This window comes from Mycena indigotica (assembly GCF_014461135.1).
Source record: "Mycena indigotica strain 171206Taipei chromosome Unknown Mind.scaff0009, whole genome shotgun sequence".
Classification (NCBI taxonomy): Eukaryota; Fungi; Basidiomycota; class Agaricomycetes; order Agaricales; family Mycenaceae; genus Mycena; species Mycena indigotica.
The window spans coordinates 454920-478065 of NW_023503008.1; the positions used below are offsets into that span (position 1 = coordinate 454920).

The following is a 23146-nucleotide window of genomic DNA, read 5'->3' on the forward strand; positions in this document are numbered from 1 at the left end:
GGGATCTGTTCTTCGCGAAGGAACCCCTCAGCACGATAATGCTTCCGTTCGTCAGCTTCTTCCCCGACTAGGCCGGTCTTGGTACGGTAACATTCTGGTTGTCCGTAGCGAATCGAACTCCTGCGACCAACCGGACACGGATGGTATCGGAGATATAAGTCGTCTCGATCTTCTCACCGCCAGGGCGATTGTCAAGTAGTTCGTACCGTTCTGTCGTTTATTGGACTCACTGCTAATGTCATTTCCCAGTCTAATCCGTGGGCGGCTTCTCGGAGAAGATATCCTCGCCTGTCAGGGGAAACCCTGATGCCGTCACTTGATCCCATCAAGCGCCGCGTCTCCGCTCGCGTCTCCGCGTCTCCGCTCGTGTCTCCGCGTCTCCGCACCCTGACGCTCTCCCTCCACTGCCCGCACCACATCCCACATCCAGTGATCCCCAGTCTTCGACTTCCCTGGCCACCCCTTTCCGGGAGTCTCTCCGCCGGCGGAGTCACCATCAGGGATCACTAATGCCATCGGAGACCCCTCCGGATGTGGACGCACCACTTCCCTCCGAGACCTTGAGCCTATGGCCTTCTAGCCTCTCTGGGCTGTCACTTATCAAGGTCTCCCTACGATCTCTACCTGCTGGACCTCTTGGGTGTCCCCAACCCATGTCAGCGTTCGGGCTTATGTTCGGATGGCTGAGCCTTGCCATGGCTCCGCTCTCCACTCCGCCACCACGGCCCCCGTCATCGGGCCTTCCCCTGGGTGAGGCCTACTGCCGTTAAGGCTCGTGCCTACTGCAGCGCCCCAGGCTGCACGCCCTCACACCTCCACCTCTCTGGAGACGTCCGGGGACGTCTCCGAGTGACCCCTGTCGCTACCCTCCAGTTGTCATGGCTGGCCGCCATTCCCATTGGTCCTCTTCGACACTCCCGGCCCTTGGGCTAGACCAGACTCCTTCCCTTTCCGCTCCACGCCTTCCCTCTCCGTTTCCGGCCGTCACGTCACGGTCACACACCCGGAGTCGATTCCGATTCCGATTCCGATTCCGGTTGTCACGGTCACGGTCACAAGCGGAGACGCCCAGAGGCAGCCTGGACCTCCCGAAGCCCTTCTTAGGCCTTCTAGGGATGCCTGGGCCCCTCCCTTGGCATCACGGTCCCAAACCTGCCTCTCCGGAGCTTCAAGGGCTACTCGACACTCACCTAGGGTCCATTAGCGATGCCTGACTTCTTCCATCCGTCATCCGTCACTATGCAGTCACTCTATCATTACTCCGGTCACTGGTATATAGTAGTGCACCTGGGCAGAGGGCTCCTTGGCTTGTTCTCTAAGGATTCCCCCTCTGCTCAGGTGAGTCTGTAGCGTCCCTTCCTGTTGTAGTAGTTCACTAAGGATTCCCCCTCTGCTCAGGACTCTGATTTCGAGCCTCGCGAGGTTGCCCTTACAGCAGAACAAGCCCACCAATACGGACCTCACCTCCCAACTCCGTTGCCAGGGCCCGCAGTCTTTGACGCCCCCTGCCGGTAACCTGGAGGTGGCCTCCCGGAGGGGCTGCATGCAGGAGGCTCCTGGTGGATTGCGACAGATGGCTCCGTCCCGGCCCCACCCGACCTTGCGCTGCACAGCCCCAGCCCCCTTCGAACACTTTGGTCCTCGTGAGGCCTCAATACTTCCTCCTGCCCGGCCCTTGGTGTTCTCCTCCGGCCGTGGTTTAGCTTTCCCACGCCCCGCGCCCTATGGCCCCGGGCCGTCCTGAACCACTTCCGGACCCCCTTCCCCCCCGATTCCGACCGTGGCCCCGCCTTCCTTCCCTTCACCCACGGCTAATGCTGGCCTCTCCGGCCACTGCTGGTCTGTCCCTAGCCATTCCTGCTGCCAGCCACCTGTCGGAATGGGCTTCCCCTGCCATGCGGAGCGCCCTGATGGCATCAAAACGACTCCGGATTCCGATTCCGATTCCGATTCCGCTTTTCCGCGGTTGTCGCTGCGATGGCCATTACCTCTGCATGCTCCCCACTCTTACTGCCAAAGACACTGATCATAGTGTCTTTGCCGGTGCGATGACTTTCCCTTCCGCACCTTCTGCCATCACCATGCACCTCGCCTCCTCTGTCTCCTGCTTAAACCGCACCCCCACCACGACATCATGTGACCGCCTAGATTTTGGCAGACATGTGACAACTCCACCGGAATTTAGGCGGCACATGATCCCTGGATTGATTCCGGGGGCATCTCCGGAGACCTTTCCGCTGATGCTGTCATCGTGGCTTTGACATGAGACCGCTCACACCCCGAGCAAAGGCTTGGCTTTCTTGGGAGGCAAGTCTCCATACTCCATCACCCGTGTGCCCCCTACGCCACGTGTCTCCCTGGGCCCCACAGCCCGGCCCCGATTCTCATCGGACTACCCGGGTGACCTTCCCTACGTGTCCGGCTCGACGCGTCCAGTTCGACTCTGGACCTTGGGATAACCGCGAGATGGCTGATCCCTTTGATCGGCCTGCGACACCTTGGCATGACACCACTCGTTGCTGCCCCGCTAGGTTCTGGGCGTGGCCTACTGCCGTATAGGCCCGCGCCAGATGCGAGATGACGAGTCCGCTCGCCTAGGGCCGCCCTACTAGGCCACGAGTGGCAGGTGCTGAGTCGGAGTGCCGACTTTCCCCTCACTCTCCGGAGACGGACTCCACCCCACAACGTCATTCACATGGCATCGGAGTTCAGCTAGCACACCCCCCGGAGACGTCTCATACGTCTCTGGTATCAACATAGCTGCCCCAGGAGGGTACCCTTGCCTTAGAGGATCCACCCATGGTGTTACCTAGGCAGTCACTGCAGTTCAGGGCTCTGCAGGTGCCCCTTCCGTTCATGGGACCCCTCTCCGCTTTCCGCCTGTCACGTCACGGTCACGCGCTCGGAATCGCGTTTCCGTTTCCGGTAGTCACGTCACGGTCACGTCACAAGCGGAGATGCTCAAAGGGTCCCATTGTACAGCCGGACCCCGAACAATGGAATCGCTTCTGGAATGCCTACGTCAACCCGCCTCTGCCGCACAACTAGGATGGGTCGAGCTGTTGCCACCCAGTCCGCAACACTAGGCTTAGTGCCCCGGCTGACAGCGCAGTGTCCGGAGTCACACTGCAATTCCTTTCCCCCCAACCTGACATCTGGGTGCAGTAAAAGTGAGCTCGCCACTCGCTATGCTATCACCCCATGGCAAGTCATTTGCCGCCCAACGATCTCCAACAACCAGTAGAGATGGTCGGAATCGCCCTGTGACGTCACAGGCGTTTCCGGTCACGCTCGGAGACGTTTCCGGGCACAAACGGAGACGTTTCCGGAGGTGTACTTGGTGCTTTGGCTAGCGCAGACCCCCTTTTTTTTTTTCTGTGGTGCGTCGGGGGCGCCGCACTCTTGAAGGGGGGATGGAGGAGGTATAGGAGGGGACTCGCAGAGGACCCTCCCCGGAGCAACATGCGACCAGAGCGCAAGCGGGCGCACACGAGCTACGCAAAGGTGTAGTTGCACCATCTCTCGGAGAGGCACCGGGACCGCAGGTCTCCGGGGCGTCTCCGAATATGGGCGCGCAACCAGTGGAGAACGCAAGTACTCCATGGGTTGACCTTGGCAACAGCAATCACTGGAGCAACGCCAAGGTACCGTCACACTGGCTCTTGGAGATGGACAGTCCCTGGACATCGACAGAGACAGGAGCTTGGCCACCGGAGGACAAGGGACTCCGGAGGACGAGCTCAGTGACCCCCGATTTTTTTCCTGCATCGGGCGACGCAGCTTGAAGGGGGGATGATGTCAGGGGAAACCCTGATGCCGTCACTTGATCCCATCAAGCGCCGCGCCTCCGCTCGCGTCTCCGCGTCTCCGCTCGTGTCTCCGCGTCTCCGCACCCTGACGCTCTCCCTCCACTGCCCGCACCACATCCCACATCCAGTGATCCCCAGTCTTCGACTTCCCTGGCCACCCCTTTCCGGGAGTCTCTCCCCGGCGGAGTCACCATCAGGGATCACTAATGCCATCGGAGACCCCTCCGGATGTGGACGCACCACTTCCCTCCGAGACCTTGAGCCTATGGCCTTCTAGCCTCTCTGGGCTGTCACTTATCAAGGTCTCCCTACGATCTCTACCTGCTGGACCTCTTGGGTGTCCCCAACCCATGTCAGCGTTCGGGCTTATGTTCGGATGGCTGAGCCTTGCCATGGCTCCGCTCTCCACTCCGCCACCACGGCCCCCGTCATCGGGCCTTCCCCTGGGTGAGGCCTACTGCCGTTAAGGCTGTGCCTACTGCAGCGCCCCAGGCTGCACGCCCTCACACCTCCACCTCTCTGGAGACGTCCGGGGACGTCTCCGAGTGACCCCTGTCGCTACCCTCCAGTTGTCATGGCTGGCCGCCATTCCCATTGGTCCTCTTCGACACTCCCGGCCCTTGGGCTAGACCAGACTCCTTCCCTTTCCGCTCCACGCCTTCCCTCTCCGTTTCCGGCCGTCACGTCACGGTCACACACCCGGAGTCGATTCCGATTCCGATTCCGATTCCGGTTGTCACGGTCACGGTCACAAGCGGAGACGCCCAGAGGCAGCCTGGACCTCCCGAAGCCCTTCTTAGGCCTTCTAGGGATGCCTGGGCCCCTCCCTTGGCATCACGGTCCCAAACCTGCCTCTCCGGAGCTTCAAGGGCTACTCGACACTCACCTAGGGTCCATTAGCGATGCCTGACTTCTCCCATCCGTCATCCGTCACTATGCAGTCACTCTATCATTACTCCGGTCACTGGTATATAGTAGTGCACCTGGGCAGAGGGCTCCTTGGCTTGTTCTCTAAGGATTCCCCCTCTGCTCAGGTGAGTCTGTAGCGTCCCTTCCTGTTGTAGTAGTTCACTAAGGATTCCCCCTCTGCTCAGGACTCTGATTTCGAGCCTCGCGAGGTTGCCCTTACATCGCCACTTGAATGTTTTACTACTTAATGTGATGCACCTTGTCTCTGTGTCCCGCACCCCTCTCTCTCTCCGGCCTTACCATGTTGCGAGACGCCAGCACTCTCTACCAGATCTTCTTCTCTACCGAAACTTGTGTTGCGGCAACGCTGGAAGCGTGTCCCTGGCCTTCGTTCCTCCAATTGGCGCAATGCAATCAGACGACTATGAAAACTGCCAGAAAAGTTTTCCGGGAACGAGTCGATGCTCGTCTACGAATCTTCTTCTATGACTCCCTTGTCACTGAAAAGAAAGCCATGTGCGCATTAGTCGACATCTTTTTGACGATGCTGGAAGAAACGGAGTCTGTTTTAACCGGCGCCATTCCGTTGGCCCTCTTCACTTTTTCGGCTCAGGAAGACCGAAAGGGGTGCATCACCTGTTTGGACATAGTATGCCCCCGCGTCGCTGTTAATCGCTGGCGTACTTTCTTCGAGATTGTGCTAGGTTACATATCGTAGGCGTCGCACCACCTCACTTGCTCAACGAAACAAGCTGACATGTTGAAGATCTTCTCATCTTGGCACACGCGTTGAGTATACTTTGCGATGTCGGGCGGAGCATGACTTTCATGCATCCTCGTCGCGTGAGTCCCCAATCCCCTCCATTGGTTACTTCCAAATATCTCAATGCTGCTTTCCTTCAGCGCCTCCAGGTCTCGCTCTTGGCTTCCCATTCACACAACGTGATACCCGTCGTGCTGTCGGGGCGATTCACTTCAAAGATGAATTTTCTTACCGGGCGGAGTGCTATATGCCCTTATCCGCGGCTCACCCGCGAAAGACTAGCGTTACCCGGGTGGAAGCACCCAAGCTCATGGTCATGGTACATAGATTTCATGGCTAATGACGTCGGGCCGCTGTTCCCGTGGATCAGATTGCTCCCCGGGAGTTATCGCCTGCATCGCCCATGCGGCGCAGAGTGCCCTCGAATCAGTCGTTCCTGGATGGGCTTCAAGGGAATTCGCGTATTTAATTTCGGTGGCACTAACGAGGACAAGCCTCGCCTCCTCGAACGCAATATTGAGCTGGAGTGGACTCTATCGGGCACCTGCGACAATCGCCATTGTGACCACCGAGGCTCGGATAAGGAGTAGTTAAAGCACCAGGGCCGCAGACATATTTAAAAAGCTTATGTTAAACGTCACATCAGAATCAACTTTTCTCGTCGTATTACTCAGCGGCTTGGTTACCGTAAACAAGTCACCGCGACATTTGTTTGCTACTATTTACCCATCGATGTTTTGACTCTTTTCAACATACCCTTTCCATCTCACTCGTCCTTCCTCCAAATCTTATCCGCGAAAAGAAGTGCGTAGACGGGCGTGGAGATGTTTGGGAGTCTGTCGAGACTCAGGCTCCCTCGACCGACCAAGAAAGACACCAAGGCAGGTCCGGTCAAGGCCGACGTCGTCTCACGCACGCGATTCGTTTTGAGAGAAGGGTTCCGTTCCCATCTGTCAAAGTCCAAAGCTGTTAGTAGACGTTCTAAACGATCAGAGTCGATCTTAGATGACGCTGGCGCGAACCCCACGGAGCCGAATCCTTTTCTTCCCTTCATCGCAGCGTCGATCGATGACTTGACAGGCATACAAGGTTCTCTCCTCATCATTCGCCCATTGCTTCGGTTTCAGTTTTTATATCTGTTTTTCTTTAGCGTCAGGGCTGGACGTTCAAAAAGAGAGGCGCTCGACAGACAACGCGCGGGTTCCGTGTCCTCAGACAAACCATCGTAATTCAGCATTGACGATGTCGACTCCCGAAAGCCAACTCGTAGCGAAGTCGGTCGATGGACGTCAAGAAACCCTTGCGACTGGTGATACCTCTAACCAACCTTTTGTTTTGTCCCCCCCCACTGTCACTGACTCCCTTTTGGCGTCCGGGCCTTCCCAGCTACCCGCCTTGAGTGTTGAATGCGATAGTCCCCCACAAGGCATTTCCTCCCCCCCCCCCTCATACCCTCAACGCTGAACAGCTCGCTTAGTAGGTTCACCCGGGGGTTTTACTGGGGAAATACCTGGCACTTTGGGACAAAAACGGGTCGCGATTAACCAGAAGTTCCTTCAAGACTTAACTTCACCTACTCGTTCCTACCATTCTTGCGAGTCGGCCGGGTACTCAGCCTCTGGCCGTCCACCATCCCCATCCGAACTCAGCCATTCCCTCGAAGTAGTGCTGGAATTTCACGAATTGCCGCGTGCGGTAAAGCGGGCTCGCAACGAGGAAGACAGGGAATCCAACGCGGGCGAACAACTCAGTGCCTCTGGTAGATTCTGCCCCCAACGGCGACCGTACCGTGAACTAAACCTTTGGTAGACACCGCCGCTACTCAACGCGATGAGAGCACAGAGTCACCGCTTTCCGTGCCGTCGTCGGTTACACCTCCTCCGATACGCAACCTTAGCGTTACTTTGATCAGTCGCAGTGCAGTGCCTTCCTCGACCAATGGAACCCTTAACCAAGGACCTCTACCCCCCGAGCTGTACAAGGACGTTTTCGATTACCTGCCTTTTCCGACTCTAATGCGACTGATGCGCATCTCCAAGTTCTTTCGCTCCACGGTGAAAGATTATCTGCGTAACCGCTACCGTTCCCTAGCGCGTCGTGTGTTTGGTCCAAACGCGCGAGACATCACAGCCGTTATCACGGCCCACCATGGGGGTTTCATTGGAGAGACAGCGCGTTGGCTGATGGTCGCACCTTTCGACAAACTTCGCTTCTTCCATCTGCAAGTGGTTTCTGTGGGTGTGGGTCCAGGCGCGCTCTTGGTGCTCGAGCCAATGCTGAAGGCAGCGGGCCTGATTCGAGGTCGCCGATTCCGTCGCGTCATACCTTTCATGCACGACACGCAAGCCGGCATGCTTGTCAATGCGTACGGGGCTAACTTCGCAATGGGACACAACAGTTGTCGAGTTCACCAACGGCCCGCCTCCTAAACCTCAGAAAGGAAAGCTGCCTCGTCTTTGGCGCATGGAGGACATAGCGCAGTCTGCGGATTATTCGACTCAACCTCGTCACACCGTCGTACTCATCCACGAGGGAAGGGGAGCTGTTTATCCTCAAGACCTGGCCGTCCACGCAAATGACACGTACCAAGGCACCATTTGCACGGAGTCAACACTTATAGAACCTAACGTGTCGCAATTCGTTAAGGACCAGGTGTTTGTGAAGGACGGAACAGTCGAGACAGCTCGCGACTTGAACCTTCAACGCTATACCGACAACCTGAAGGCTCGTCATATCGACGTCATCATCGGGGACGATGAACTTCCAGACGGTAGCCTGCCCCAGATTTGTCGCGGCAAATTTTGTCCCATGCGAGTCCGTTGCTTTCAAGGGGAGGACGAGGACCGCGGGATAGTTACCTTCAACGACGAGGCGTTACCTCGCGATTTCATAGGTCGCCAAGCGCAAATTGGTTTCCCCGCTAAAGTTTTTGCCTTCAACACCACCTTTGGACCTTGCGACCGGCTCAGCTGCCCTCTCCACGTACTCAAACAATCTTTCGTCGTGCTTGATCATAGTTTGCTTTGGCGGGCTAGCAACCTGAGTGACTTGAAGGTCGTGGCTCATGCACAAAACATGGCAGTCGTTAGTCGAGATGTACGTACAGTTTTGGTCATTTTTCCTTCAGCGTAATCTGATTGCGTCCCAGGGGTATCGGGGACGCACCAGACCCGCAATCTTGTATGCGGCGCAGAGCACACACCCGAATTTCGTCCGCGTCCCGGTCCTGCGTCACATCTCCAGCGACAAAGTGACTCTCAACGGGCTCCAGACTGACTTGTGGTTAGACCGACCTGAACAGGAGGGTGTACACCGCACTGTGGCGCTCTTTTCGTTCACCCCTACGTTTCCTTGGTGGATTGACATTCTGCCCCTACATGGTTAGCTATGTGACTCCCCCTGAATCGTCGGTGAAAGTACCAGGCATCCGCCTTGCCGTGATGTTCAACTCTGACGACCAAGACCATATGCGCAACAAGTGCCTGCTCGACCCTCGGGACCACGTCAAAGGAGTCCGCCGCGTTCGTTGTGTAACCGGAGACGTCCTGGTCTTAGCACTTCGGGGAGAGTATGTTGTGGACCCTCGGGCGGGTTTTCCACAACGCCAACGACATCACAGGCTTGCTCATTGAGTAAGTGCTCGAATACCACCAGTCTCATGAGCTCACCTGTTCGAATAGTTGGTGGCAAGAACAGCCCGATCTGAATTTTGATCGGGATCACCCGATGAACGTCACTGCTAACTAAGCCTACACCTCCTTTGATCCGTGCTCTTATGCTGTTACCTGCTTCGCTCTCCACAGTCTGCTCTCGCTCGCTATCTAGAATCGAATCTTGCTATCTAAACTCAAATTTGGTTATCTTACGTGTACCTGAACTCCCGCTACTCAGATTTTTTGGTTTTTTGGTCTGCTTCTCTCTGATGCCTGATAAGTCTCAGTCGTCCCTTCTCGCTTGCTTGTCATCAGACCTGTTGTAATATATGCTGAACCTAGACTTATCGGTGTGGGTTTCCTGCTCTCCTCTATGGCGTTCTACCACCTCTCGCAGTACACCCTCCATGAAGATATTCGTCTTGGTCCTCCTCAACCGATTGGCAATGAATCTTACGCTCGATCTTACCTGCGAGTTAGAGACGACAGCGTCCTACAGGTTGTTTTCCCCGTTCAGTTGATGGACTATGTAGTGGGGGGGGACGGCTACATGGTCAACATCGAATACGAGCGCAAACGTTTACAACTGACCGCCTTCCAGAAACTTACCATGCGCGCCCCTTCGCCGAACTCTGAAAATCTACGCGGTGTTTTCCACTCGACCGTCAATGCTCTCAACTTCATCATGAAGTGGGAGGAACCTTCCGATGCGGTCTGTCTGCCGCGCCTGTTAAACTTTCGTAAATATGACCAACTCAAAGCTCCACGACGCTATGTACAAGTGGACCCATGTCGAGCGCACTTCTCAGACATCCACCCTCTTTGTCCAGTGCGATAAACACACACGTTGGGTAAGTCATGATCCATCTCTACTCCCCTACCCATTTTTTGTTCCCCTACTTTTCTTTCCTTGCGAACAACTCCTTCAACTGGCACGATCGTTACAGGACTCCATCGATTGGAACTCGAACGCGCGTCTCCGATCCTTGCTTTATCAGAAACGCGAGATTCCTTGGGGACCTAAAGAGGTCAACCACCTGGAACGGGGCGGACTGTTCTCACTCACGGCGGAGTTGCGACGCACAGAGACAAAAAGCGGGATGTCAGATGAATGGATCAGAAATGTGGATTGTGGTAAGCTCCGACCCCTGAAACAATCGTAGAACTAACTGGTGTTATCAGAAATGGGAAGTTTTGGCTAAGAAACTGACGAAGCTATTCAAGACGGCATTGCTGGAGGAGGCAATAAGTACCGAAGAAGCGTCGCCGCTGACACAGGAAGCGCAGCACGTTCTGGGGATGTAAATTGACGATAGACAACGTCTCAGTATTGGCCATGCCTATAGCCAGTAGCATCAAATCATATCTGTTCCCGGTTTATTACCTCGGAAAGAAGCACAAGTCGGAATGAGCGGTCTGACAGCGAAGAAGATCCATCTGCAAGTTATCGCCAAAGAGAAGGGGACCGCTCGGCTGTCCACCTATCGACATCTGCCAGGGGTGGAAGGCCAGAGTGACACCGTGACCACGGTGATGTCCGGACTCACGCTTGCGGATGACGTCGACCTTACGTCGACCGTAAACGAGAACCTGTTACCTGACGTCGGAACTTGTCGCGATGTAATTCCCACCTCGCAGCCTGCGAAACTTTGCGCCCATGGGTCCCAGAGAGGATGAGTTTTTTTTGGGCACTACGGGAGGCGCATAGGTACGTTACACGATGTCGTGTTGGACAGCGCGTGTTCTCTGAACTGGCTCGAGCAGCACTTCTTTGCCTTAGATGTATTCGAATGGTGGAACGGAGGCTATGTCCGTCGTCCCTACCGAGCGCTCGCCATCCAAGACCTTCTGGCTCCGTGAGTCTTTCCCAGACTACTGCCTGCGAAACAGCAACTTTCTTGTGTGCAGGTGTGTCACTGGAAGGGTCCGTCCACGAACGGACCAGCACGTGCAAAGCCCGCTGCCGTCTGAGGGGAGCGCGGGATCTACCCAAACAAGCGGGATTGCGCCACAACCCCAATGCCTTTAAAAGGGGCTGGCCTCTGACCATCGTCATCGGCACCTCTCTCACTCTTGCAACTCAAACAACATGCTCGGTTTTACACGCTTTTTCTTCTGCATTGTCCGTTCTCATGCGTCATTCAGACCTCGTTTCGTTACGCGAAAAGATGATCAACTCGCCCCTTTACTTGGCCTCCAAGAAGTTAAGCTACACTTGGAAGCGCAAGGAAAACGGGCACATTGTATGCTTACTTGACGGGACGGGCAAACGGGGGAAGTTGGCAGTATTTACCGCTATCGGCGCGGTGTCGGAGGCGCATGTCAACGTCGATGGCGTAGGAGGATGGCGTTCAAACTTCACGGACGGTCTCGAGAAAGCCAAGTTCTCGTTTATGTTGGAGAAACCTGGTAAGCACCATCACTGTTCGAGCTACCATACTAACCATGCCGCTGCAGAGGGGACTGTTTTCGCTGCCGATTGGGACCGCCAAATCGAAGCTGCGAACCGCATTCAGATGAGCATATGCGACAACACCAAGTCTCGTTATTTTATTGCGACAGACGCGTCGGGGAAGGTCTTGCGCTTCTCTAAGCCAGTGTTCGAGAAGAAAAAGGACACTGATACGGGTAAGTCATTCCAGTTACTCTGCTCCACGAAATTTGACGCTTGTTAGTCGCAATATGGCCCATGGAATGGAGTGTTCCGATGGATTGCCAAGAAATGTTCAACGAGGTCTGCAAGAGTCACCATATCCGGCCACTTGTGGTTTATAACGAAGACAACGAAGAAGTCACCGGATCTGGCATGAAGGAAGCTTTGGTTGGTAGTCTCGTAGAGGTCAGCTTCGCTTTGAAGCACTACACGATGAAGGACCACGAAGGGAACCCCTACGACTCCTTTACGGGTGCGCGGGTTTTTTTTTCGTCTCTGTTCGTGTACGTTAACAACCTGCAGCGACGGTTGTTGCCATTACGGTGTTGCAAGCTGGGGGGCCTGACGACTTCTGCGATTTCGTCACGGCGCGCGATATTCGAGACGCCGCCAATATGGAAGACATCAATCCGACATTGCGTGAGGATTCGGTCGCCACCATGGATGGTAATGCCTCGGACACTGGGGACGTACCAGTGAACCAGTCCCAAACCGCTACAAGCGTCGTGGTCCCTGGTTAGTGCACCGCTTAATCCCTTTGATTGAAACTGACAGCAAGTGAAAGGCGCGAATGCAGTCGGCACGGGCGCTCCGCCTGCTGGTCGATCCAGTGCAAAGAAGCCCAAGCGTCGTGGTCTCGAAGGTCAAGGTGAAGCAGACGACAAGACCGTAGAGGGAAAGAAGGCCTTGGACAACGCAGACGGGTTTGACGTGATCGACACTCCTGAAGTTTGACGTGACTGTGAATAAGTACCAATGAGATCGCATACATAGAAATGTTGACTTGTGTTTATCGAAGAGGTTTCCTCACATATATTTCATTCGGATGTCCGAGAATACTAAACAATACCCCTTGCCAGGGGCGCGGATTTAGGTTCTAACTACGCACTCACACCACCAACGCCGTGCTGGAGCCGCTCAGGTCCAAGGTCAATGGAAGAGAGAACAATGCTCACGAATAGCTGATTCATGGCTAATATCTCCTGTGCCTCCCGTAGCCACGCAGAAACCAGTCCGGCGGGTTCCGCGGCGTGACGCCGGTCTTGCGTAGAGCCAACTGAGAATGTAGTAAATACACTTGGTTGGTTTTGCTGTTGAAGCTAAGTGCACCTTGGAAACAGAGGTAAGGGAGGATTTTCAGAGCGGTAGAGGTTGTCAGAGCCGGGTTCGTCATGCGTGGCGCCCCATTCTACTTCGAAAGACGAGGCTGCTCGTACCATCAGCCCTTGTAAGGTTTAAACGACCACGGCAAAAACGAACCTGTTGAGCGATATGAAAGTCCCAAAGCAGATTGTTGTTTGGTGGAACCGAGTGCGGCGTAAAGTGCACTTAGATACTCCTCTTTTCGCTTAGTCTGGTGGGGGATTGGACAGTGCCTTGAACTGGGTTTGTCCCGTTTGCCTCTGCGTAAGCGGAGCCCCGGATGACTAAACCTATGCGATGTTCTCTCTTCCAGGGCCTTTCGGATAAAGGGCTGACGTTCTGAATTGGATAGCGCACGCCAGACCTCTCCTATGGCTGTCGACTTGAGTACTTGAGAATGCTCGGTATGCAGGTGCGTGGCTTTCAAACACTCGGATCTGGTGTGCCCGTCACCCATTAGCTACACCCAGATATTAAAACACCATTCGTGGCACATACCTGAAGATGATAAACGGGTTACGCGGAGGACGAACAACAGGTTGTATGTCGGGCTGAATGTCTTTGGGACCGCGCTATCTCAAAAGAGGTTAGAGAAGGACATGAGCCGCAGTAAACAAACTGACCACTAAGTCGTAAACACACAGGTGTTCTCTGCCCTTCTTCAGGTATCGGCGACAAGGAGATTCTCCTGTACATGTAGAATGGGAGGCCCGACAGCACGCACAGATCTTGAAACTTGGTGTACGCCTAGACAGTTTTTGAGGTCTCACTGTGGTAAGAGGACTATACAGTGACTTACATATCTCGTCTTCGAGGAACGAGACAGCTTGCGGAGAAAGTACCCCTGCTTTGTAAGTGAATGAAAGACAAAGAAGTCGTTATCTAAAGGCTGTGTCGCGTGACCATTCTTATGACCCAAAAAAAACATCAATCAACAGAGTACAATTTCACACGACCGTTGAATCCGATCACAGGCATCACTTCGTCGTCACACTACCTTGTCACCTTCGTTCTCCTCTGCAACCTGGACAACATCCACGTCCCCTTCCCCCCCCTCTCTTGCACGTTTCTCCTTGCATTCGTCACACTCCGTCCCTCCCTCTTCCTGGGAAGCGGACCCAATGTCCTCGCGACGCATGCGGGCAATGCGATTTGCACCTAGCACCCAGGTCTACGAAAATAAGAGTTTGCTCGACCATGGCAAACAAAAACCCTCACCGTATTCCATACATGGTCGCCCAGGTCAGGGGCATCCTCACGATAAATGGTCACATCGCAACGCCAACAACACACCCTTTTCCATGACTTCGTCACTAGCCTCCTCGACGGGGACGAAGGGACTAAAATGGGACAAAGAAGGCCGTCCTTTCCAGATGTTGTTGCACTGCGAGCCCGTGAGTCAAAGGAACTTGCGCCTTAACCAAACAAACGAACCAACATAGTCGTAGCGTCAACTTGCACCAGAATGTAATTTCGGCCCCGAAGATGGTCCAGCTGCACGCAAGAAAAAACTTGCATGGGCGTCTACTCAGTCATCTCGATCAGTCAATATCCTGAAATAGCAACGGAGTAACCGACACGAAGCTGGTCGCGCCAAGCCTGTTCCATATCGTGCAGGAAAGTCACCGTACGCAAGAAGGCGTCTGCGAACGGCCCTTCAGGCGCTTCCATCAAAAGGGACTGTAAATACACGTCAGTTTCAGCCTTCGTTACGCTTTGCCAACTCACATAATGCCCAGGTCCGTTTTTGTATAAGCCGACCATAATCCCGTAAAACGCGAGCGAAAACGCCGCGACGCCCGTTCCGATTGGAAACGACACGACGAAGCTCGGTGCCAGAGTCTGCCACAAACAGGCTGCGGTCGAGTTCAAGCGACCTTTCCTGTCGCAAATGAAGTGCGCGCATATTTAGGAGGAAAGAGGCCATTACTGACTCACGGATCGTCTAGTGTCCTGCATACGGTACTTAAAAGGTTGTGTTGTCGCAACGAAATCTCACGACGGTTGCCTGTCATAACCCGCGAATCGGACAAATCAATGGGCAATTGGGATCGCATTTCCACGCCTATCCGTGAGAGCGACCTGCACGGTACTCTGCCATCGATGCAGCCAAAAACCGTGTATGCCTGTCCGATCACGGAGGAAGAACCTGTCCATGTGGGAGAACTGGTGTCAGTTCGCTTGCGCAGTTCAGACCGCATAACTAAAGGCAAACTTGCGTTCAAATTAGGGACACCTCCAGTGACATCCCTTATAACGTCTAGCCACCTCTTGCCTTCGACATCGCGAAATGCAAGCACTCGGAGCCTCCTATCTCACCGACACCGATCGTTGTATCCAACAAATAGGTCACCCTTTGAAGGTACCGTCATTGTCGCTGCTTCGTTTCAGGGCCTAACGAACACAACGCAGACTCCTGCACAAAGGCTGTTGACCGGCGACCCTCAACTCAACGACTGCTCAGTCATACTCGTATACGCCTCGACCACCGATAATTGGCATCTTATGTGGCCAATACTGTTCGCATTGCTCGACAACTCGCACCTCCCCCCCCAAACAGTCCACTTCGCTCAATACACCTCCTTGCACAAGACCCATGCTGAGATCGCTTGGATGATCATCGTCGAAATGTCCGAAAACGATACACTCTGGGGTCTGTCCAGCCACATGGTATCCATATGGGAACGCTTGTGGCCTTGGCTTTATATGTTCATGCAGAACACTGCGTATCCAACAAGGCGACAAGCAGTCAACTCGCAAGGAGTACATCGTTCCTTGATCTCCCTCGCCACCGTTTCCCGTTTCATTCGCAACGACGCTGTTCGTGCACGTATGATGGGGGAAGTGGGGTTACTGGGACTTCTCATATCGACGTGGTCGCGCTGTTGTGAAGCCCAAACGCGTCAAAGCAGATGGTCTCGCTTGTGTTTGCTGGCGATCTACGACCTTCTCAGACTGGTTATCCCTCTTATCTCATCTCAGCTCGGCGTCATAGTCGACGCTGCTGGTTACTCCGACTCTGCAATGGCAAAGTTTTGTACGAATTCGCTCTCCCTAACTCTAGAGTTGGACGACGCGTCAATAACGGACTTCGCTATCGTATCAGTGACCTGTTTCTGGAAAGCGGTGGACGACGGCCTTGCCTCCAACACTTTTCGACACCGCCTGATACAAAGCCAGGTTTTGCGCGAAACAGCCCGCGCTCTCTTGAGACTTACCAACAACGGGCCTATGTCAGACGATCGTGATAGGATGGTAGGAGAGCTAATGGTATTCATGCTGAAAGTCAGCCAGAATCACTGGCACCTTGGGGTGTGGCAAACAGCCGTGACGCATCACGGTATCAATGCGGCATTACAGATAATGCAGAGCACAGGCATGGAGACGAACCAACGTCTAGTGGACATGATCTTATTCGCCGCTCTGGGCAGGAGCATCTGGCGTCACTCCATGCTTCGACGAATAATAGCAACCCCGTTCGACACTGTCATGCTCCGCGCTACTGAACGCCTACATAGCGACGATCATCGCAAATTGCTCGACATATTCCTCAAAGGCCTTAACAACAGACTGCACCAATTGTTGACTTTCTCAAGCGCGTCGGACCGCCGGATGTGTTGGACGGTGCAACATTCTACTCTTACGTTCCTGTTCGAAACTGACCATCGTTAGTGCGGTACCATCTCCGAAACGGGCACGCTCAAACGATGCGGGGGTTGCAAAGAAACGCACTACTGTAACCGCTCCTGCCAAAAGGATCACTGGCCAAGTCACCGAAACGAGTGTAAGATACGCGGTTCCAACCAAACAAGTTAGTCCATGTTATCCATACCCCGATCACCCAGTACCTTCTCTTACATTGGTCAGTGTACAGGCTGGACGGACCGACTCGGCGTCTCTTGCGCCATTTCATGGATCAAGATCTCGTGGCAGCGCACGACATCCTCAAAAGATCTGTACCAGCCGCTATGACGGAAGACCCGGTCAACGCTGTAGTACTCATCTTCGACTACCGTTCTCCCAACTATGGCGTAACGTTTCGTTCTAGCAACAAATGCGTGGAAAGCGGGGTGTTCGGCAGTTATGGTAACCAGGATTTGACTAAAGAACGAAACCGAATGGGGGATCGCATAGCTTTGGATATTGTCCGTTTTGCGGGACAGGAGACTGACCACTACTACGTAGTTCCTCGCTACGCGAAGGTCGCGATGGACAAAACCTGGTGGGAGCAGCTCACCGACGATACAGCCCGCGCCTGTTTCCACTGACCATCATATACTTTTCATACTTTGTTTGGTACACTACATTTGAAACTATGTCCTTTTCCTACACGCACGCTTCCCTTGAAAGCAAGGTCCCTGTTTCCGGCCGGCACGCCGGCAACCCCTTGTCTATATCACTTTTTCAATTTGTCACGTGCACGGGCTTCAAGTTTTGCTTCCACGATGCTTCAACCACACTCCACACACACCCTGCTTTATGTTGCATGTTCAACATTCACTGTGCCGCTCAGGCTCTCGAACGATTCCACTCTTCTTCAGACGTAAATTGACCGTACCATGATTCCGATACCCGACAAAGCCTTGGCTTTTTGGGTTATGAGGGTAAGGAACAATTTCCTATCCTTCATCCCTTTAATTGCGACTTTCATCCTGAAACGGCAAGGAACAACATCCTTGGCTCCTACCTGTCAAACGCGTGTAAATGAGAGGGACCCCCATAAATACTGGACGATCCCTTTGCCTGTCGTCGCCCGAAATGTCCTCTTTGCGTTCGGTAGCATCCACTCTTTTCACCCTGTCCATCGTTTTCTCTCTAGCCCACGCTCATCACCACTCTCACCTCGTTCGTCCCACAAACTAACCCCATTCGCCTCACTTATGTCGTCCAGGAAGCCCGTGCCCCCCAAGTATACAGCAAATGCGTCAAGTCTAATCAAATTGCGCTGACCTTTGTGGGTACTCTCTTCTTCTGCTGGGTCGACTTTGATTGAGTTAACAGGATGATGGTACTTTGATCCACTCTCCCTCACCATCGTCTTCACGTTCCTCCAGGACCCCATGATGGCCTCCGTAACATCTCTGACCAGTTCACTGCTGCTGGTGCCAAAGCTACTTTCTTCTGGAATGGCAAGTACATCGCTTGAGTTGATTGGGATGAAATTTAACTATTACAGGCAATAATTTCGGCTGTAAGCTTGCTCTCGAGGGGGAAGAAGGCGTTCCTTGACGTGCGACAGGCATCTATAACCCCACCCGAATGGCCGATGTACAATATGCGTTTGGCAAAGGGCATCAAGTAAGTTAACAGGCTTCGTTTCGACGCTTTCATCTCAGACTTGTCTAGGTCGCCAGCCATACTTGGTCTCATCCGACACTAACCTCTCTCTCTGCCGACCAAATCCATGATAACATGTATCGCATCGAGGAAGCTTTCTCTCGTATTCTCGGTATGATGGACATCGCTCTGTCGCCAAAGCTTCCCTGACCATCCTTCCAGGCATTCGCCCCGCTTTCATGCGACCTCCGTTTGGAGCTTGGGATAGTAATGTCCAGTCTGTCTCCGCCGCCCGTGGTCAATCCATTGCTATGTGGGATGCCGACACCAAAGACGCTGATGGTGGCACCGTGGCCTCGGGGAAAGCGGTTCTCGATGGTGTTGCCAATGCGAACGCCCCGAATGCCATCGTCTTGGCCCATGAGACAGTCAGCACGACCCCCAGCGAGCTGGTGCCATACGCAATCAGCCTCTTCAAAAACAAGGGCTATCAAGTACGTCTGAATACGTTATTTGCTCTTCGTTAACATCGTCTAGCTTGTAACTTTGGCGGAGTGTCTTGGTGTTTCGCCCTACCAAGTCGTAGGTGTTCCCCAACAACCGATGGTATGTCTTCATCTTGATCCTTTCCTCTGTTGTCTCATGTCGACAGCCCCACTGGACTTGCGACGGTACTCCCAAGCCTGGCCTTGCATGTGGTGGAAACAGCGGTATCTCGTGCCAAACCGGCACTCCCATTGTTGCGAGTCCTCCTAACAACGATCCTCCGACTCCCGAACCCCTCACTAACCAATACATCCATCCGATGGCCAACTCCGGCAAATGTCTTGCGGTCGCCTCCAACTCGGACGGTGCTGCCGTTACCGTCCAAGACTGCCAGACTAGCAACTCCCAGGCATGGACGATTACTGGCACTGGTCTCATTTCCATCTACGGAAACAAATGTCTTGATGTTCCCAGCGGTTCGACGGCGTTGGGCACGAAGCTTCAAGTGTGGACTTGCTCCCAGAGCAATGCAAACCAGCAGTGGACATTGGGCGCCGCTCAGACCCTCCAATGGACTGGCAAGTCTCGCTGCCTTGACCTCACAGACGGTTCTGTGGCCAACGGTAATCGGGTATGTTCTGGCTGTTGTTGATTACACTCTCACTAATGCTCGACAGATGCAAATTTGGTCTTGCGCGAACAACCAAAACCAACAATTCACCCGCACTGATGGTCCTGGCTCTGGAGGAGGAGGAGGCGGTGGAGGCGGATCCGCTAAGACTATCCGCCCCAACAAGAGCGGCAGCACATGTTTGTCAGCCGTCTCGAACAACAACGGAGCGGCGGTCGTCGCTCAGCCTTGCGTCACTGGCGCTGCGAATCAACAATGGACCCAAAATGGAGGAACTCTCCTCGTGCACGGAAACAAGTGTTTGGATGTGACCGACGGCAATACTTCGAACGGCGCAAAATTGCAGATCTGGGCGTGCAACCGTATGTTGCCCCGTTTTTATGGTTTCGTGTTCTAACCGTGCTTGTAGCTGGCCAAGGCAACGCCGCGCAACAGTGGACTGTCTCCGCTGCGAGAGCGATTAGCTGGAATGGCCGCAACAAATGCGTCGATTTGACGGATGGCCGCACGACGACTGGCAACCGCATTCAAACGTGGGATTGCTCGCCATCGTCGCCAGGCGCCAACCAAATTTGGAACTTGGTTTGAAACTCACATAATACCTGCATTACACAGCATGGACAGATAGTACAGTACATATCCTCATAACTACACACTCTCCCTTATAACACTTTCTCTACTGGTTCTAAAGCATCGTTGAGTTAATTGGTGACACTAAACAAAGAAGTCAACGTGTTCGCCTTGAAAAGCAAGTTGTGGGTTTTCGGGTACTTGTGGTCTTGGGCTTTGGCCAATAGAGCGACGAATGGTAATGATCGAGACGTGATTCCTCTTTGTCTGCATATGAATTTGTCCTTGCAACTGGGGAAGATTTAGCACGCGTATAATGCCCTGCGGTCAGCATTGGCCGCGACAGGCATCGCAAGGGTGAGACGGACGTGATGGTAAGTTTAAAATGCGAGGCGGTTTGTATTGAGCAGAATTCGAACGGGGGTAGGTGTCATTGGAAGGCGGTGAAAAATGGACAGAGAAGCACAGAGAAAGTTGGCGAGAGTCTGAAATTGCAGCGTCGTTGACTCAAGTTGCGTGGTTCGACCTGGACAGGATTGGGATTTGCGGGTAATACTTTGGCTTGGCGATCCAGCTGCAGACGCATCGTCGCCTGTACTCTATGGGGCAAGGCCACCACGAGTTATTGTTAAACTCAAACGCTTGTCTGTCGGCAATTGCTGTGTTGAGTGTCCTCGTTGATGTGATGCGCGTTATGGTCACATCACGAGGTTGCTGTCACATTTTTCTTGTTGTCCGCATCGATGTTGGGCGAATTCACTGGACGTCGAGCAGAAGCTTTTCACCTCATTCTTTCGCGAATAAATGCAGCTGCTATGGCTCAAGCTCCGTCGACGAAGCGGGTCGTACTCAATTCTTCGTCTTGTCTTGTCTCGTCGAAAAACATCTTGGCCTTCGCTAACATCGCATAGCATAATCTTATCCATTTGTCTCCTACCTGTCAAGCGCAAGTGAACCGTATAAATTCTGCCTCCAGCTCGCAATGCCTGCACCTTACGTCGTCCACCCACCATGCTCGCGATGGTTTGGCCACTGCTCGCTCTCTCTACTTTCGCTGCTGTTCTTGCTGTCCCTACTCCGCAGAACCATTCGCATCTCGTTCGTTGTCCGATTTCTCTCCGCTCTTGTGTTTATCGCCATGTCTAACAGGAAGCCCGCGAACCTCAAGTCTACGGGCATTGCGTCAACTCGAAAGAGGTCGCGATGACGTTTGTAAGCTCTTCGTCGTCGATTTGGGCCTCTATCTGATGACACGCAATACAGGATGACGGACCCTTCGACCATCTTCGCAGCATCTCTGACCAATTCACGGCTGCAGGCGCAAAAGCTACTTTCTTTTGGAACGGTAAGTTGATACTGCTTCGATTGACTCAGGTCATCTGACTGCCTCTCAGGAAATAACTACGACTGTGTGTCTTTCAACACAGCTGGTGGCCGTTGCTAACGCCGTGTAGGTCTCTATAACCTTGGTCGAGCCGCCGACATGAGATATGCGTTCGCTGCTGGGCATCAGGTCGGTACCCTCTTTCTCTCATGAATTCTCTCTTAATTGCTGCAGGTCGGCAGCCATGGTTGGACCCATGTCGATCTCACGACCCTCTCACGACCCCAAATTCGTGACAACATGTACCGCATTGAAGAGGCCTTTTCGCGTATTCTTGGTAAGAAGTCTTTTTCGCTCACGACCTAGCTTATTTGTCTAGGTATTCGCCCGGCTTTCATGCGTCCTCCATTTGGTGCTTACAACGGAAATGTACGCGATGTCGCAACTGATCGTGGTCAATCCTTGGCTTTATGGGACCACGACACCAAAGATTCTGACGGCGCTACCGTTTCGTTCTCTCGAAGTGTTTATCGGCAAATCACGAACTCAATGAAAGACAACGGGTTGGTTCTTCAGCACGAAACTGTCGGTTCGACTGCAACGCAGCTGGTGCCTTACGCAATCAACCTCTTCCAAAGCAAAGGCTACAAGGTTTACTGATTCGTAGCCCACTATCTAATTGTTCACCATTCACCTAGCTGGTCACGTTGGCGGAATGTCTCGGAGTCGACCCCTATCAAGTTGTTGGCTTCCCGCAACAGCGAACGGTACGTGGTTGCACACATCTCTGAATCATACTTGCTCATCTGAAGTATAGCCTGCCTGGACGTGTAACGGCTCTCCTGGCCCTGGTACTGCTTGTGGTGGCTCCAGCGGCATTGCCTGCAAAAGTGGAACGCCTCCAGTTTCGACAGGCATCAATATCCCCCTCCCCAATCAGTACATCCACCCAATCGCCAACTCAGGAAAGTGCCTCGCAGCCACCTCCAACTCGGACGGCGCCCCGGTGACCATCCAAGACTGCACGACTTCTGCCTCCCAGTCTTGGACGATAACTGGCACGGGCACTCTTTCCATCTATGGCGATAAATGTCTTGATGTGGTCGATGGACGAACTGCTTCTGGCACGAGGCTTCAACTGTGGACATGTGCGTCTGGAAATGGCAACCAGCAGTTCACACTGTCTGGCCAGACAATCCAATGGACTGGCCATTCTTCCTGTGTAGATGTTACTGATGGTGTCTTGACAAACGGCAATCGGGTACGAGACTCGAAAGCCTACTTCAGCGAACTCTAATTCCTGATTATAGATGCAAATCTGGGAATGTGCAGCGGGTAACCGAAACCAGCAGTTCACTCGCACGACTGGTCCTGGCTCAGGCAACAACGACCCGACGCCCAAGACCATTCGCCCCAATAAGAGCTCGACCACTTGTCTGACAGCTGTCGCAAACAACGACGGAGCGGCAGTTGTCGTGCGACCTTGCACTAATGGTGCCGCCCCTGGTCAAATTTGGACCCAAAATGGCGCAACCATCGTGGTGCACGGCAATAAGTGCTTAGATGTGACGGACTTCAATGACTCCAACGGCGCAAAGATGCAGATTTGGTCGTGCACTCGTGCGTTTTCACCCTTTTCTTCTTGCTTTCCACTTATTTGTTCGTTTGCAGCGGGTCAAGGGAATGGTGCGCAACAATTCACCGTCACCCCCGAGAAGACTATTCGTTGGAATGGTCACAACCGATGCGTTGATTTGACTGAGGGTCGTACTACGACGGACAACCGCATTCAGAGTTGGGAGTGTTCGTCGCCTTCGGCACCGAATCCCAATCAGATTTGGAACTTTGTGTGATGGGACTTCGACATTCTTTTTCGCTTTACTTTTGGACTGTTATGTAGTTTGTTGGTTTTTTTCGCAGGAGGACAA

At 53.7% G+C, this 23146-nt stretch overlaps 2 protein-coding genes across 2 annotated transcripts; both read left to right on the top strand.

The window, feature by feature from the left end:
• Positions 1–18189: 18189 nt before the first annotated feature.
• MIND_01001100 (Glycoside hydrolase/deacetylase) lies at positions 18190–19912 on the top strand (the record flags this gene model as incomplete). The annotated part of the gene is made up of 7 exons (XM_037366613.1): positions 18190–18228; positions 18277–18379; positions 18430–18701; positions 18745–18813; positions 18860–19324; positions 19371–19686; positions 19734–19912. 7 exons carry the CDS (start codon positions 18190–18192, stop codon positions 19910–19912), a joined length of 1443 nt encoding a protein of 480 aa, XP_037216007.1.
• Positions 19913–20905: 993 nt separating this feature from the next.
• MIND_01001200 (uncharacterized protein) lies at positions 20906–23071 on the top strand (the record flags this gene model as incomplete). The annotated part of the gene is made up of 11 exons (XM_037366614.1): positions 20906–20992; positions 21044–21106; positions 21158–21239; positions 21289–21303; positions 21349–21407; positions 21453–21555; positions 21598–21869; positions 21917–21985; positions 22036–22479; positions 22529–22838; positions 22890–23071. The coding sequence occupies 11 exons, from the start codon at positions 20906–20908 to the stop codon at positions 23069–23071; spliced, it is 1686 nt and encodes a 561-aa protein (XP_037216008.1).
• Between the last annotated feature and the right edge of the window lie 75 nt (positions 23072–23146).